This window comes from Pelecanus crispus, chromosome 6, assembly GCF_030463565.1.
Source record: "Pelecanus crispus isolate bPelCri1 chromosome 6, bPelCri1.pri, whole genome shotgun sequence".
Taxonomy (NCBI): Eukaryota; Metazoa; Chordata; class Aves; order Pelecaniformes; family Pelecanidae; genus Pelecanus; species Pelecanus crispus.
This window is the reverse complement of record NC_134648.1, coordinates 37,320,015-37,335,406: the sequence shown is the minus strand read 5'-3', so window position 1 is coordinate 37,335,406 and position 15,392 is coordinate 37,320,015. Positions and strand designations below refer to the sequence as shown.

The window sequence follows — 15,392 nt, the reverse complement described above, 5'->3', positions numbered from 1 at the left end:
CCCGGAGGTAAGTGCTGAAGCGGCTCCCGCCGCGCTCGCCGTCCTGTGCGAGGGCGGCGGGGGGCACCTGCCGCGTCCCCGCCGCCTCCCGCTGCGCAGCCTTCCGGCCTGCGGGGAGCCTCGGGAGCCGCCGGTGCGCTGGGCGGTGGGTCCTGGGCGCGACGGCAGCGCGGTGACCTCCTTCCTTGTGCCTGTCCCCAGGCTGGTTCAGAGACAGACCTTTGCCATGGGGCCAGCGCCTCTTCTCTTCCTCCTCCTCGTCGTGCTCGGCGTCTCGGAGGCCAAGCGCACTGCAGGTAAGCCCAGCTCTGTGCTGGTACTCGGAGCAGGCAGGGAACGGGTGGAGGGGGGGTGGAAAAAAAGAAAACGCTTCTTGGTGTCTGTGTAGGCAGCTGAAATTGTGCTCGGTGGTGAAGATCTCCAAAGCTTTCGATGAACAAAAACTTTTTAACCTGAGCATCAGCTAGTTGGGAACAGGAAACTCTCTGGTGTGAAATTCGTGTAACCTTCAGCAATAGGAACGCAGAGTCTCCAGGACTTGAGCGCATAGCTTGTCCACCCCTGCGTTGGGCAGAGGAAAGGAGGAACATGATGTAGGAACTGGCTGAAGAAGGAATGGGGCAGTAGGCTGCCGTCACGGTGCTATAGAGAAGCTGCTACTGTGCTTGCTGTCACCCAGATGGACTAAGCAAGCTCACTTTGCTGTATCCTAGCATAGGAATATTGCGGTCTGGGCTTCTGCTGTCCATTTCTCCTCTGCTAGAGTCTAATGAGGTGCCAGAACGGCTGCTACCTTTGTGTGTCAGCCAGCAGGTACCTGGCACTCCTGTGCCGGCTGGCTCCTGTACAAGAATGCACATGTACTGCCACACGGCAGCTCCTGGTGGGACTGCCGTACCAGCGGAGCTACTGTCTGTGCTCTACTGTGAGGTGCTGTACCTTGCACGATATGCACCATGAGCCAGTATGTTAAGCAGTCCTGGGAGATACGCACCTACTCAGCCTCTTCTCTTCCCTTGCTCATGATGCTTGTTCTGATCTCTCTGCAGAGTCCAGGAGTGATGATAACAGCGTCTTTGATCTCTTTGAACTCATCGGCTTCATTCGGAAGGGAGCTGGGCGCCGGGCACCCGGGGTGCACCTGGTGAAGGGACCAGAATCCTCCAGCCCTGCTTACCGCATTGAAGATGCCAGCCGCATCCCTGCTGTCCCTGACTCCAAGTTCCAAGACTTACTAGATGCTATCCATGCTGAGAAGGGCTTCATCCTCCTGGCCACTCTCCGGCAAGCCAAGAAGAGTAGAGGCACGCTGCTGTCCGTGGAACAGAAAGATGGCTCTGGTCATGTCTTCAGTCTAGTATCGAATGGCAGGGCAGGCACCCTGGACCTGAGCCTGTCTGGGGATGGCAAGCAGCAATTAGTGTCAGTAGAAGATGCCTTGCTAGCTACAGGACATTGGAAGAATATCACCCTGTTTGTGCAGGAGGACCGGGCTCAGCTCTATGTGGGGTGTGAGAAAATGGAGAATGCTGAACTGGACATCCCCATCCAGAACATCTTCACTAGAGACCTGGCCAGCAGTGCCAGGCTCCGCATTGCCAAAGGGGGGGTCAACGACAACTTCCAGGTAAGACTTTCACTTATGTTTTTGCCTAGTATTTTCAGTCATCTGCCTTGAAGGTGCATTAGCTACTCAACCAGTCTAAATAGCTACAAAGACACGGGTAATAGGGAGAAAGGGTTCCACCACTGACTAGTTTGTGTATGTGTGATATGGACCATCTCTAAATCTACTAAACTTTAATAATGGAGTTTGAAGGGTGAAGCATTAGATTTGCAGGGATAGAGCTTTCTGCAGCAATAAGAAGGCACTGAAGCTTCCACCCAGGTAGTTGTAGCTTCATTGCTCAGCTTCTTATAAGAGATTCAGAAATTCATGGGGTTTTTCCTTCCTCCCTGCCCAGAGAGTTGCCAGGTCCTTGTGGTCAAGGATGAGAACGTTAGGAAACAGGGCTTGTTATCATTAAGAAGAATAAGGCAACGTATTTCACTTTGCCCTCTCTGTCATGAAATTGCTCTTAATGATCTTACATGACCTTAAGTGCCTACAAGCTCTCTCCATGCAGGTTGTACTTCTTTCCCTTGCAGTTGCTGCAAGTAGCTGTAATTCTTCCTCTGTCCACAGGGACTGCTGCAGAATGTGCGGTTTGTGTTTGGAACAACTCTGGAAACTATCCTGAGGAACAAAGGCTGCTCCAGCTGTAAGTTTGCAGTTTTCTGAATCCAATGACCTATTAAAAATAAGATTCCTCATTACATTAGAAAGACAAGTTGAAACAGAACTCAGAAGTATGCTGACATGCAAATCCATGTTGCATAAGATTATATTTCTGCAGGCACCCTAATGAATCTGGTGGCAGCTGTTTAGCAGGTGTTACCCTGGAATGATAAATGCACATGGTAAAAAATGCATTTACTTCATGTGTGTTTTTGTCTCTTAGCCACTAGTGCGATCATTACTTTGGACAACCCCATCAATGGTTCCAGCCCAGCTATCCGCACTAATTACATTGGCCATAAAACAAAGGACATCCAAGCAGTCTGTGGTTTTTCCTGTGATGAACTAACAAATATGTTTGTGGAACTGCAAGGGCTCCGGTCCATGGTTACAACACTTCAAGACAGAGTTCGCAAAGTGGTGAGTGTTGGTTAAATTCATGGTACCTTTCATTAACTGGCACTTAGTGAATGAATTATAACCTGCCCTTTGAGAGCCTGGATAAATAGTAATAACTTTTCTCTATGACTTTTGTGGAAGAGGGTGTTTTCTGTTTTAAATTCTAAACATCTTCTCTCTGCCTCTCTCCCCTGCCTCCACCCACCCCCAAGACTGAAGAAAATGAACTCATTGCCAAAGTGGTCCAGATCACTCCTGGAGTATGCATTCATAATGGAATCTTGCACAAAAATAAAGAAGAGTGGACTATTGACAGCTGCACTGAATGTACTTGCCAGGTAAGATTCCTCACATCCATAAATCCTCTGTATATAAACTCATGAGTTGAAATTAACAGATATTTCTAAATTACCTTCTTTGTTAGAAAGAGTGAATCCTACACAGAACTGGGCATACTACAGTAGCCAGAGAATTATTCAGTTCATTTCATCCTACTAGATCTCTGGTATAAAGGCAGCTTTCATACAGCATTACAACAGCAATATTATAGAAAATTATACAAAACATGACTCTGATACAGCTGTTAACACACTTCTAGTCCCTTAATTTGGGGAATGCCAGTATTCTTTACATAAGTCCATGAATAAACTACAAGTCAGCATCAACGGAACAAATTTATAGTACTGTCAGCTTTGCTCCCTGGAATACTTTAGATCCACCTTCTGCCCTCATTGAACTGCCTGCTGGCTTAGTAGAAGACATTCTAGTACTTGGTAAGGGCTCTCAACAAACTTACGGGGTTTTTCTTTATCTAACGAAGGCCTCTAGCTGTGTCCTATTAGCTGTTAGAGATCATATCCCTTCCAGATTTCAGTTAAGCTGTTTAAATCCCAGGATCACCTGGCAAGGTACTTATGCCTTGTGTGTTCTGCTCCTGTGGAATGTTGTGAAAGCACACCAAAACATACAGTTTCAGAGTTTCTTTAAACTCTTTTCTTGCTCCCTTTAACTGTCAAAAGCATCTTGTAGTACCAGTCAACCAAAGAGTGGGTTAACTGGCCTGCTGCTGTTTAGAAACTAAAGGCTGAGTATTTGTAAATGTGCAATCCAAGGCATCTCAAAGTTCTGCATCTGCTTCTGTAGGTCTCCACATCTTTTATCTTGTAGTCAGCAAATGATACTGTGGCTTCTGCATTTGCCTCTTTCCTACCAACCCTCTTACTCAATGCTAGCTGTAATTGCCTTAATGTAGTCATTTGCTTGGGGAGATTAAAAATAGCAATCATGAGAGCATTCTTCTGACCAAGCTGCTACCTTCAAGAAGCAAAACTACAGGCTGCCCTTTAGCTCTCATTGAGATTGGAGGTCGGTGTTCTTACCCTGCCTGCTTGGCTTAAAGATCAAAGACCTCTAAGTATAAGTTATAGATTTTATGGCTCTTGAGCAGAGTCCACTAAACTCATTTTATCTTTACCATATAATCAGCTTAAATCCATATTAACCGAAAAGAAAGTTGGCTTCTCATTCTTGTTTTGTTCTCTTGAAGTCTGACCTTACACTTTGGGTATCAAGCGTTAGTTTTTTACTCTAGCCGGCATCTGGTAGCTACTCTTGATCAGCTTCTGCGAAACCAAAATGCTTCTACTCTTGACTGAAAAATAATGGGTGAGAATGGGAATGAGATGAAGTTTGACTAAAAAGATCTGGGACTACACTTGGGTTGTATTAGCTCTAAATACAAGAGTCTCTGCTTTAGATGTGCTATTGAGTCTTTAAGTGCTGCAGAAAAGATCTCTTTATCATTTAACCATACTCCAGACATTGTGTATATTCCACTTGCTTATTGCACTTCTTGCACTTCTTTATAGAACTCTGCCACTATATGCCGGAAAGTGTCCTGTCCTCTCATGCCTTGTTCCAATGCCACTGTGCCTGATGGGGAATGCTGCCCCCGATGCTGGCGTAAGTACTTAATACCTTCACACTTCTGTAGCGGTTGGCTTCATCTAGCTTAAAGTATACCACAACTGGATATAACCTTGCACCACTGGAGTAATGTTAGCATAATGTCTCTTTGAGATTAATCACTTAAGTGATGCATGAGAGCACTGAAACATTTGAGTTCATGGCCTTTATCTTGTACAAGAAAGGAAGATGCATGTGGCTTTTCAGGACAGTTCTGTCCTTTTTTTGTGGAGAGAGGAGTGGGAGAAAAGACTATAGAAAAACATGTACCTGGAGTCTTATTCAGAGCTGTATCCCTCTGCAGCTAGCGACTACGCAGATGATGGATGGTCTCCTTGGTCTGAATGGACTTCATGTTCTGTGACCTGCGGGAATGGGATTCAGCAGAGAGGGAGATCCTGTGACAGTCTCAATAACCGCTGTGAAGGGTCTTCTGTACAGACTCGGACTTGCCACCTTCAGGAGTGCGATAAGAGATGTAAGTAGTTAATCTGCTCACACTGGTAATAAAACACAGGCTGCTTTTATTGGCTTAATGTCAACAGCAACAGACCATGTAGCTCTGTCAGTGGGATGGAGCATTGCCTTCTAGCTTTAAGGACTTGTATTAATCAGATAAAGGGCAGCAGATAGTTAACGCGGTAAATAAGCATGTTTGGGCACTGGTCCCAGGACAAATTTGAGGCCAGTTTAGGTATGCAATTTCTCTAGTGGCAAAACAGCTTGATCTGTGACAGTGCTGAGGCTATCCAATATATATGGAGTCTTTAGTACAGTTCTGGTACTGGCTGTGTCCTAGGTGCTGTCCTGCTGAAGTCTGTTCTTCAGAAACTCTATTAATAACAGACATATCTCTTGTAGTTAAACAGGATGGTGGCTGGAGTCACTGGTCACCATGGTCATCGTGTTCTGTCACTTGTGGCACGGGCATCATCACTAGAATTCGTCTCTGCAACTCTCCGGTACCACAGCTGAATGGCAAACCTTGTGAGGGTGAGGCAAGAGAAAACAAATCCTGCCAGAAAGATCCTTGCCCAAGTAAGTGTGTCCAGGTGGTAACTACTATTCAGTAGCTTTAAATGGTGAACTTTCTGAGTAGTTGCTATATAATCGAGTTCTAGTAATCTTCTCTCTTTAAACTTAGAGGTGGGCTAGGTAAAACCTCACAGGTTAGTTTTAGATGAAACTAAATTGTTTTCTATGGCTTTTCCACTGAGTCCATTAATTCTGTCATTTATGTCTGAACAACATCTGAAGTGCGCTCACTACAAAAGTAATAGTCCTTAGTCAGGTAGAAACTAGTTGTACCACTGAATTCAAAGTTATACATGTTTTCTAACTTCTGTCTCCCTTTAGTTAATGGCAACTGGGGACCATGGTCTCCATGGGATGCTTGCACAGTGACATGTGGAGGAGGACTTCAAAAACGTAGCCGCCTCTGCAATAATCCTGAGCCTCAATATGGTGGGAAGACTTGTGTAGGTGAAGCTAGAGGGACTCAGGTCTGCAACAAACAGGACTGTCCTATTGGTGAGTATCCATTTTCCCATAAACATCTGAAGCTTGTGGACAATCTTGAAAATACCGATTAAAAAAAATTTGACCTAAGTCTGTAAAACACAAGTGCTAGGATTTTAAACCAGCATATTGGCCCCATACAGTACTGTAGCAGCATGGCAATCATCCCTTATGTTAACACTTTCTCATTTGTTTCTCAGATGGGTGTCTGTCTAATCCCTGCTTTGCGGGGACTACATGTACCAGCTCCCCTGATGGTTCCTGGAAGTGTGGTGCCTGTCCTGCTGGCTACCATGGTGATGGTGTCCACTGCCAAGATATTGATGAGGTAAGCAGACTAGAGTTTACTCCTTGAAAGGGAGTGAAAGAAAATAGGAAGGGAGAATAAAATCCTGGTGTCTTATAATGCTAACTGTTGTTCTCTCTCTCATTTGTATTTCAGTGCAAAGAGGTTCCTGATGCCTGCTTTGTCTTCAATGGAGTGCACAGGTGTGAGAATACTGAACCTGGGTACAACTGTCTGCCTTGTCCACCACGTTTCACTGGGACGCAGCCATTTGGTCGCAGTGTTGAGGATGCCATGGCTAACAAACAGGTACTGTCAACTTGAGAACTGTTCTGGCTTATGAAATCTCACGAAGTTTCTAAACAACAGAAAGCACCTATGCATTTCAGGGAAGAAGGACTCGGTACATTTAATAAAACACCATCCTCTTTGATTCCGAGCAGGAGCATTAAACAGTTTCTATTGGAGTTCAAAATGAGTTTTAAAAATTACTGTCCTCCTCAGCCATGGAGGGTTCAGATGTTATACATAATTTTAGGAGAGTAATTTAACTAGTATTCACTTACGATCCAACAATATGTGTCTTAGAGATATTTTAGTGCTTGGTTCCATTTGACAATAAATAAGGTTTGAACAAGAAAAATAATAATTAGTGCTAAGACTGCTACTGGAGCTGGGGAGTGGAAGAAAGTAACGTATGAGGCTTTTCTTTTCTTTTCTGATTGAAGGATCTGTGATGAAAACAAGCATGTATTCTCCATGTTTTATCTGAATCTCTGGGGAAAAATGAGGGCTAAAAAGATGTTTCCAGTGGATTTAGTTTCTGTGTGGCCTTCTAGGTGTGCAAACCACGTAATCCATGCACAGATGGAACACATGACTGCAACAAGAATGCCAAATGCAATTACCTTGGCCACTTCAGTGACCCCATGTATCGCTGTGAATGTAAACCAGGCTATGCTGGCAATGGCATAATCTGTGGAGAAGATACTGACTTGGATGGATGGCCAAATGAGAATCTTGTTTGTGTTGCCAATGCCACTTACCACTGTAAAAAAGTAAGTTTATCCTGTTTTCCTATCTACTGTTTAACAGCCTGTGTATCTGAGAAATATACAAAATATGTAAGCTTTGAGGTATAACGCAAGTTTCTATCTAGTTAGAGCTATTAAACTATCCTCTCTGCAAATAAAACTGGTAAAATACCTGTCTGTGTAGGAATACGATTGTCAAGGTATTACTAGGAGGCCCTTGCTGTTGCTTTAGATATGCCTGAAATATGGGGAAAAAATGAAGCCTGACACAATTATAAAATGTTAGTTATAAATGTTCTAGGAAGACTCTAGTTAGGCTATACCTATACCAGCTTTGCTCTGACAGACATCTATCCCCAGGGGAAGAAAAAGAGGGTAAGGTTCTCAAGAGCAGTCTAATCTTTGTCTTAAAAATTATTTGAACTATGGCTTTCTAAGACTTACCCTCATAGTAATGACTAGTTAAAATTGAGAGAATGACAGTAAGATGACACCTGCCTGGTTTGAGGTATTATGGTTTTGCCTAATGATTAAATCTTACCTGCTAAAATACCTATTGTAATCACACCAGAAGTAAACCCATCTGTGTACTTTTTCCTTTCTAGGATAACTGCCCTAATCTGCCAAACTCTGGGCAGGAAGACTATGATAAGGATGGGATTGGTGATGCCTGTGACAATGATGACGATGATGATGGTATTCCTGATGACCGGGTAAGACAACACAAAAGAACAGCCTTTGAGAATGTAGCTCTCCCATTCCCCTTCCTAAGGCTGGGGTCTAGCTTCTGACCTTAATTTTAAGAGGACCATAGGAAACTGCTGGCACTGACAGCTATCCTAGAAACCTTTAGATAGGCATAAGTATGCAGGCAAACTTTCTGCAGCTGGTTGAGCTTTGAAGGTGAATCTTCACTTATATTTGGCCATTTCTACACTCATGCAAGCAATTGGGTGTTTTGAGATAGAAGCATTCCAGTTCTAACTGTTTCCCTGCCTTTCATTTCTCCTTTCTTATAGTGGTACAAGTATAAGCAGAACCTGGTTAAAGCTTTAATTCAACACTCTTTAAAGCTTGACTTCTTTCTTGCTCTTGCAGGACAACTGTCCATTCATCTACAACCCACAGCAGTATGACTATGACAGGGATGATGTTGGTGACCGCTGTGATAACTGCCCCTACAATCACAACCCTGATCAAACTGACACTGACAACAATGGAGAAGGAGATGCATGTGCAGTGGATATTGATGGAGATGGTAGGTGGCCTCTAATCACTCCTTTAGATGGTTTTCTAATCACAGATCGATCAAATGTAACCAATATACCACAAAATTTCATCCCTGAACACACAAAAGTTCTCCTCTGGTGGTTTCAGGACATAAAGACTACTGAAGTAACAGTTATAGCTAATGGAAATTTGCTTTGAAATGTACACATTTTGGCACAATTAAATTCTAGCTCTACTCTTGCAGGCAGTAGGAACAGAAGTGTGTGGCAGAGCTAGCAATGGGTCAAGTTTCAAAGCTTTCAAATGCTGCTCAAAATGCTTTCAAAAATATATCAGGAAGTGTGTGGTGGCTTTATACAGTCCTTGGCAGCATTTAGATATCTGACTTCCTTTCATGAACTCTCTCCTTAATTTTGCAGGGGTCCTTAATGAAAGGGACAACTGCCAATATGTCTACAATGTAGACCAGAGGGATACAGACTTGGATGGTGTTGGAGATCAGTGTGATAACTGTCCACTGGAACACAATCCTGACCAGGTAGGGGATTTGCATTATATAAATAGAAGACTGGTATTATAAAAAAACATAGTATGTTGTGTATTGTAGAAAATATTTGAACAACAAGCTAAAGCTTAAATTTTACTTGTCAACATTCATTCTTATTAATTTGCCAAATGGTCTCTTTATCAAATAACATGCCCTCACAGTTCAAACAGCTGCTTGTTATTTTCTGAAGAGTAACTCTAGTGAAGATCTGTGAGACTACTGCATGTACTTGTCTCCTAAATATTGCTTAGGTTTGTCAATTGCAGTGATTCTCATAGTGAGGATATGAAATTCCTGGGAACAATGTAAGAAATCTAGGTGGGTAGGAACTACCCTCTTCATAGCCTGTAGTGCTGTGTTCACTTAAACACAAAGTCACTCTTTAATCTTTGTCCTGAAGTTCAAACAGCTGCATTTAAAAAGATAACTTTTCTACCAGTAAATTGAAGGCAGCACAGGTTGCTTTTTCTCTAAGGAAAAGGCATATTCTGACACTTTGCAAATTCCCCTTCATAAAAATCTAGGGGGATCCAGCCTCTTGGAGAACTTGCTCGTTCAAAAATGTTTGAAGGGAGAAGTAGATAAAGCCTGTGCCATCCTGTCAAATACAAGGCTCTAAGTTCAATAGCTTCAGGGACATAACTGGAATGTTTGAAGGGTTAGAAAAGCTGTTGCAAATCGGTGGAATCAAGTGTAGTATGGTCATGTAGCCTAAAAGCAGTGTTACTTGAAGGGTTTAAACAGATAATATAAAATTTCTTAGTCTTTGTTGCTTGCTTTACTGCTTTCCCACCTGAGGGTGGAAAATGCCTGAAGATCCTTTCAGGCAATGTTTCTCTTAAAACTTTGAAATCTTAATATAAGACTCTAATGGTTTTTCAAATACTTTTCTAATGAAGTTCTAGAAGCGGAGATACTAGATTTCAAACGGCAGAATTAGTAGCTGTTCAAACTGTGTGGTATGCCTTCTGTCTACACCAACACCAGGGTCAGTCATCCACCAGTGTTGACAAGACTACTAGACTAAACCTTGAGGCAGCCTCAGGGATGACTGGATTGTTGTTCTTATTACAGAAGCTGACTAAGCAAATGACTGGCTAAAATATGTGATCAGCAAGCACAGCAGTTCATGCAGTCTTTGACCATTAAGGGAATAATTGTCTTGATTTGAATAAATGTCAGGGGGGCATGAAGAGCATTATAGGCTTTTATGATAAAGAAAATTATGATAAGGTGTGGAAGCTCTAAAACCAAGACTTGTTAGACCATGTTTTAATGTCACAGTCTCTACTGGCTAGGTACAGAGTAGTCCTACCCTTATCTGGCCCTTGGAACCAGGGAGCTGCCAGAGAAGGTGGGAGGTAAAGTACCCTGTGTCCAGGATGGTAGACTAGTGACAGAAGAGTCACATGGCAGAAGGGAGAAGAGAAGTTGATGACCACACTGCTTTCTGCTGCTGTGGATTCAGATTAAAACAAGGGCAACACTAAAGCAGCCCTAAAGTGGTTAGCACAGGCAGCTTTAAGTAAGCGTGTATTAATCCTAATACATCACTACATCCATCTTGGCTCCTGCTAAAGCAAGCAGAAATCCTAATTAATTCTAGTTATTAAGACTCCTATTTCATCCTTTTTTTAAGTGGCATTTTAAAGTGTTCTTCCCCCCGCCTCCCCTTCTTAGGAAGACGCCGATTCTGACCGCATAGGTGACGAGTGTGACAACAACCAGGACATAGATGAAGATGGCCATCAAAATAATCTTGATAACTGCCCCTATGTGCCCAATGCCAATCAAGCTGACCATGACAAGGATGGAAAAGGTGATGCCTGCGACCATGATGATGACAATGATGGTATCCCTGATGACAAAGATAACTGCAGATTGGTTGCCAACCCAGATCAAGCTGATTCTGATGGTAAGATGGCCAGTATCATAGTAACATTTTAAGAGTATCTTCCAATAGTTTGCTATATTTTTTTCCACATTATTTAGTGTTGGACAAAACTTCTAAGTAACAAAAAGATAGAATGTCTGTACTGCTGTTATAGTGCTCCTCAGGAGTAAGGAGCAGTGTGAAAATGACCACATATCCAACTTATTCCTAAGTCACTATCAGGCTGGAGTGAAAGGGCATTTATACAGTAGCTGTTGTGGCTTCTGTAGTGTGTCTGCCAGCAGTACCTGGGCAGTTGGATATCTGCAATTAAGATTTCAACTACAAATTGTAAGACTGGGAAGCAAACAGCAATGGTGATATAATGGTGAAATTACTTGTGTCTTGCAGGTGATGGACGGGGAGATGCTTGCAAAGATGACTTTGACCAAGACAGTGTGCCAGACATTGATGATATCTGCCCTGAAAATGTGGACATTAGTGAGACTGACTTCCGAAGATTTCAGATGATTCCCCTGGATCCCAAAGGAACATCCCAAAATGATCCAAACTGGGTTGTTCGTCACCAGGGTAAAGAACTGGTTCAGACAGTCAACTGTGACCCTGGCCTTGCAGTTGGTAAGTGGAAAATTTTGACTCTAACAAGCATTACACTCTTGTTTTGGTTAGGGGTGGGGGAGGGAGGAGGAGTACCAGAGAAACTATTAAGGGGTTGTTCAAGAATCACAAAAGAGCAGTGCCTAAAACTTTCTACTTTAATGCCCCCATAGGTTTTGATGAATTCAATGCTGTGGACTTCAGTGGCACCTTCTTCATCAATACAGAAAGGGATGATGATTATGCTGGCTTTGTATTTGGCTACCAATCCAGCAGTCGTTTCTATGTTGTCATGTGGAAGCAGATCACCCAGTCTTACTGGGACTCCACACCAACCAAAGCTCAAGGCTACTCGGGTCTCTCCATCAAAGTTGTGAATTCCACCACCGGTCCAGGAGAACACCTTCGTAATGCTCTGTGGCACACAGGCAACACTCCTGGCCAGGTAAGAGTGGCACTTTGATAACCTACTCTTCTGCACTGTAAGGCAGGCTGTTCTTCCAACAAGTCAGACACTTACAGGGCATCTGTGCCTGCTGGTCAGAATGGCATAGCCTTCTTGGCAAAGACCAATAACTTTGTAATTACTCCCCATCATGCAAAATATTGTATAAAATTAACAGGATTGCATGCTGCAGACAGGCTTTCCAGCAACAGTGAATCTGGAATTGTGGAGTAGTTTCCCATTTACATATTTAAAAGTAAATTTAAATGCAGTTGATTTCAAAAGACCCCATTACAGAGCCTAATGACTTAAAGTAAGTCTTTACTAGTCAAAATGATGATCATCAAGGCACCTTCATGTCAAAATAATAGCTATGTTATCTCAGGCCTTTGGTTAATAAAAAAATATTCTTTTGCAGGTGAGAACTTTGTGGCATGACCCTCGTCACATAGGCTGGAAAGACTTCACTGCATACAGATGGCGTCTTAGCCATAGGCCAAAGACTGGTTACATCAGGTGAGCATCATCCCTTTATCTTAAGTAATTATCACAAGGAAAGTGGATGTCTGTAAAGGTGAACCTAACAGAAGCTTGTTGATGGCTGACCTATCGTCTGTTTGTAGGGTTGTAATGTATGAAGGGAAGAAAATCATGGCAGACTCGGGACCAATCTATGATAAAACCTATGCTGGTGGTCGTCTAGGATTATTTGTCTTCTCTCAAGAAATGGTGTTCTTCTCAGATCTTAAATATGAGTGCAGAGGTAAGGAAGACATTGTATATAAGACATCCTATATAAATGAATTGGTTCAAGAAAGCTGCTCTCAAGAAAAATAGAATGGATCAAGAAATAAGAGCTAAGAGGGAAAGTTCACCCATGATCTTTCATGGCTCAATCTCAAGCAAGTTCTGCAGGCAGAAACAGGGCACCTTGATAAACTCTTCACAGTTAGAAGTTCAAATGTATAAAATCTAAGTATATTTAAATCTAAGTGTATTTCTATCCTGTTATTTCAAAGTATCAGAAATCCATGTTAAGTTCCAGATATGAAATATATCTTGAATCTGCTTTAAAAGGCTGACTAGAATGAAGCAACATAGCTGACAAAGTCCAAGGTGAAAATGCAAAATACTGACTGTAGCAAGCAAGAGAGGAGTGTCTGACAGGCAAAAACCTGATTTGCTTAAAAGCAAGCAAAGTAGAAGGTTGTCCATATATTGTACTCTTGCAATTCAGTGGAGGCAAGTGCATATGACTAGTTCCAGCTGCCCTAGTCCTCTTAAATTGTGACTTCGTTATGTAAGGGTTACATATCGACTAGATTCTGAAATCTAACTCAAGAAAGTACCTAAGCATTTTCAGTTTTCTTTACCAATGTGTTCTTTCCAAATGTCTCTAGGGATTAATGTCTTAGATGTAATCATGCGTAATACGCACAAATATTTAAATATCTGAATCTTTTCTTTTTCACAGATCCATAATCACAAGGTTATTGGATCCAGAGACTATTTAAAAATGCTGGTATTGCACCTTCTGAAACGTTTAGCCTTACAAATCCTGGGACCATTATATTATTCCTTCCTTTCTTCTTTCTGCATAAATGTGGACTCGAAACACATGACCTGCCTCAAGAGAATGCTTTTGAGAGAATGAAAGCGAGAACATACTTGGTATCTGACCTCTGCTGAAGTGGAAGGAAACAAATGTGTCTTGCAAATGAGAATTGTCTTCACTGAACAAGAACACTTCTTTCAGTAGGAAAGACATTTGTTTGCTGTTTATCACAGTGCAGTGTCACTGCCTCTAACTGGAGGTCCCATGGAGTAGCATTTTGTAAAAAGAACATCTTTGGATGTGCTGTGGACTACTTAAACTGAAGACCTTTCATTGTATGGGGGAAAAGGGGTTTTGGGTGGGAGGGTGAACTCTTTTTTCTTTATGGGGAGAGGAATTTTTTTGAGGGCTGCACTTGGTTTACATCTGTTTAACTTGGAGAAATGATTACTGGTTTAGATGACACATCCTTCAGATGAAAACACAGCCTTTTACTCTATTTGTGGTGAGCTAGATCAGCTGCTCTATTACACAGGACAAAACAGATATCCTAAAACTGATTTCCATGGTGGGAGGGGGAATGAGGATAAAAACTGGCACACTGGATCACACCAGCTTTCGGAGAACTGGGATTTACAATTAGATTCTGTTTTTTCCTGAGTAGATGCAGATCTTTCTTACCTTTAAATGTTTTCTTTCAGATATGGTGCCAGAAAGCACCACCATCTCAGCTAGCACTGTGCTGTCCTTCAGGAAACCAGCATGTGCTTTGCTTCTTATGGTTAAAAAGGCACAAAAATAATAATAATAATAATGAAAACATTCCTTTTCTACATGCCATAGATGCTTTAAACCCCTCACTTCTTTGGAGGGGAGGGGAAGGGGCCTGTAGATAAAATACTGAAATTGTAAAATATTTATTTTTACCTGTCGTTGATGTTATAATGACTGAGGGATTATTGAGTAAAACAACAAGAAATGCGTCAAGACTATCCACCTAATCATTGTTACAAGTCTTCATGACTAAGATTGTAAATACAGATTATTTATTAACTCTGTTCGTTATTGAAACGAGGGGTTTTAGTTGAGGAAAAAAGTCTTGTCTGGAGCAGATAGTGGCGATTGTATTTGTTACAAAGAGCAGTTTTCCCATAAAGGCTTTGAGGCGCAGGGAAAAGTGGTGGGGTGGGGAATGGAATGTTTGTTTTTCTCAGTCTGAGCTCAATGTTGGCTTTTCCTTTCGTTGTGCAAGGCAGTTGGTAGCCTGGCAGGCAACTGTTCTTCAGTGCTAAAACTCAAGTCCCTTTAGGTGGTAGTAGTTCCTGTCTCATCCATAGAGCTAGAGATGAGGGAAAGCCGTTTACCATCTTAGCGGTTATTTAGTGCTGAGAAATGCCTGCAGTGCTTTACTACTGGTCAGTGGGCCTGACACAAAACCAGAATACCTGCCCTGAAGAGATTGCAGAGGGAGGCACAATGACCACAATCAGTAACCATTCAAACCGGCTATCTGTGCTGCTGCACACTAATTACTGTAACTAGTGATGTGTGGCTACAAAAGAAGGAATTCTTCACAGACTAGACAGAATTTCAGGAGCTCCTTGCAAAAGAGGGAGAGGGCTTGATGTACATTAAAAAGAGACT

The 15,392-nt window shown here is 42.4% G+C and overlaps 1 protein-coding gene across 1 annotated transcript; it reads left to right on the top strand.

Moving 5' to 3' along the window:
- The first annotated feature begins 226 nt into the window (after positions 1-226).
- THBS1 (thrombospondin 1) lies at positions 227-13,675 on the top strand. The gene is made up of 21 exons (XM_009482671.2): positions 227-296; positions 1,050-1,627; positions 2,186-2,261; positions 2,502-2,698; positions 2,890-3,015; positions 4,546-4,639; positions 4,947-5,120; positions 5,504-5,680; positions 5,999-6,172; positions 6,361-6,488; positions 6,603-6,755; positions 7,286-7,504; positions 8,086-8,193; positions 8,579-8,738; positions 9,130-9,248; positions 10,938-11,172; positions 11,542-11,769; positions 11,922-12,193; positions 12,612-12,709; positions 12,817-12,956; positions 13,668-13,675. The coding sequence occupies exons 1-21, from the start codon at positions 227-229 to the stop codon at positions 13,673-13,675; spliced, it is 3,534 nt and encodes a 1,177-aa protein (XP_009480946.1).
- The last annotated feature ends 1,717 nt before the right edge of the window (positions 13,676-15,392 follow it).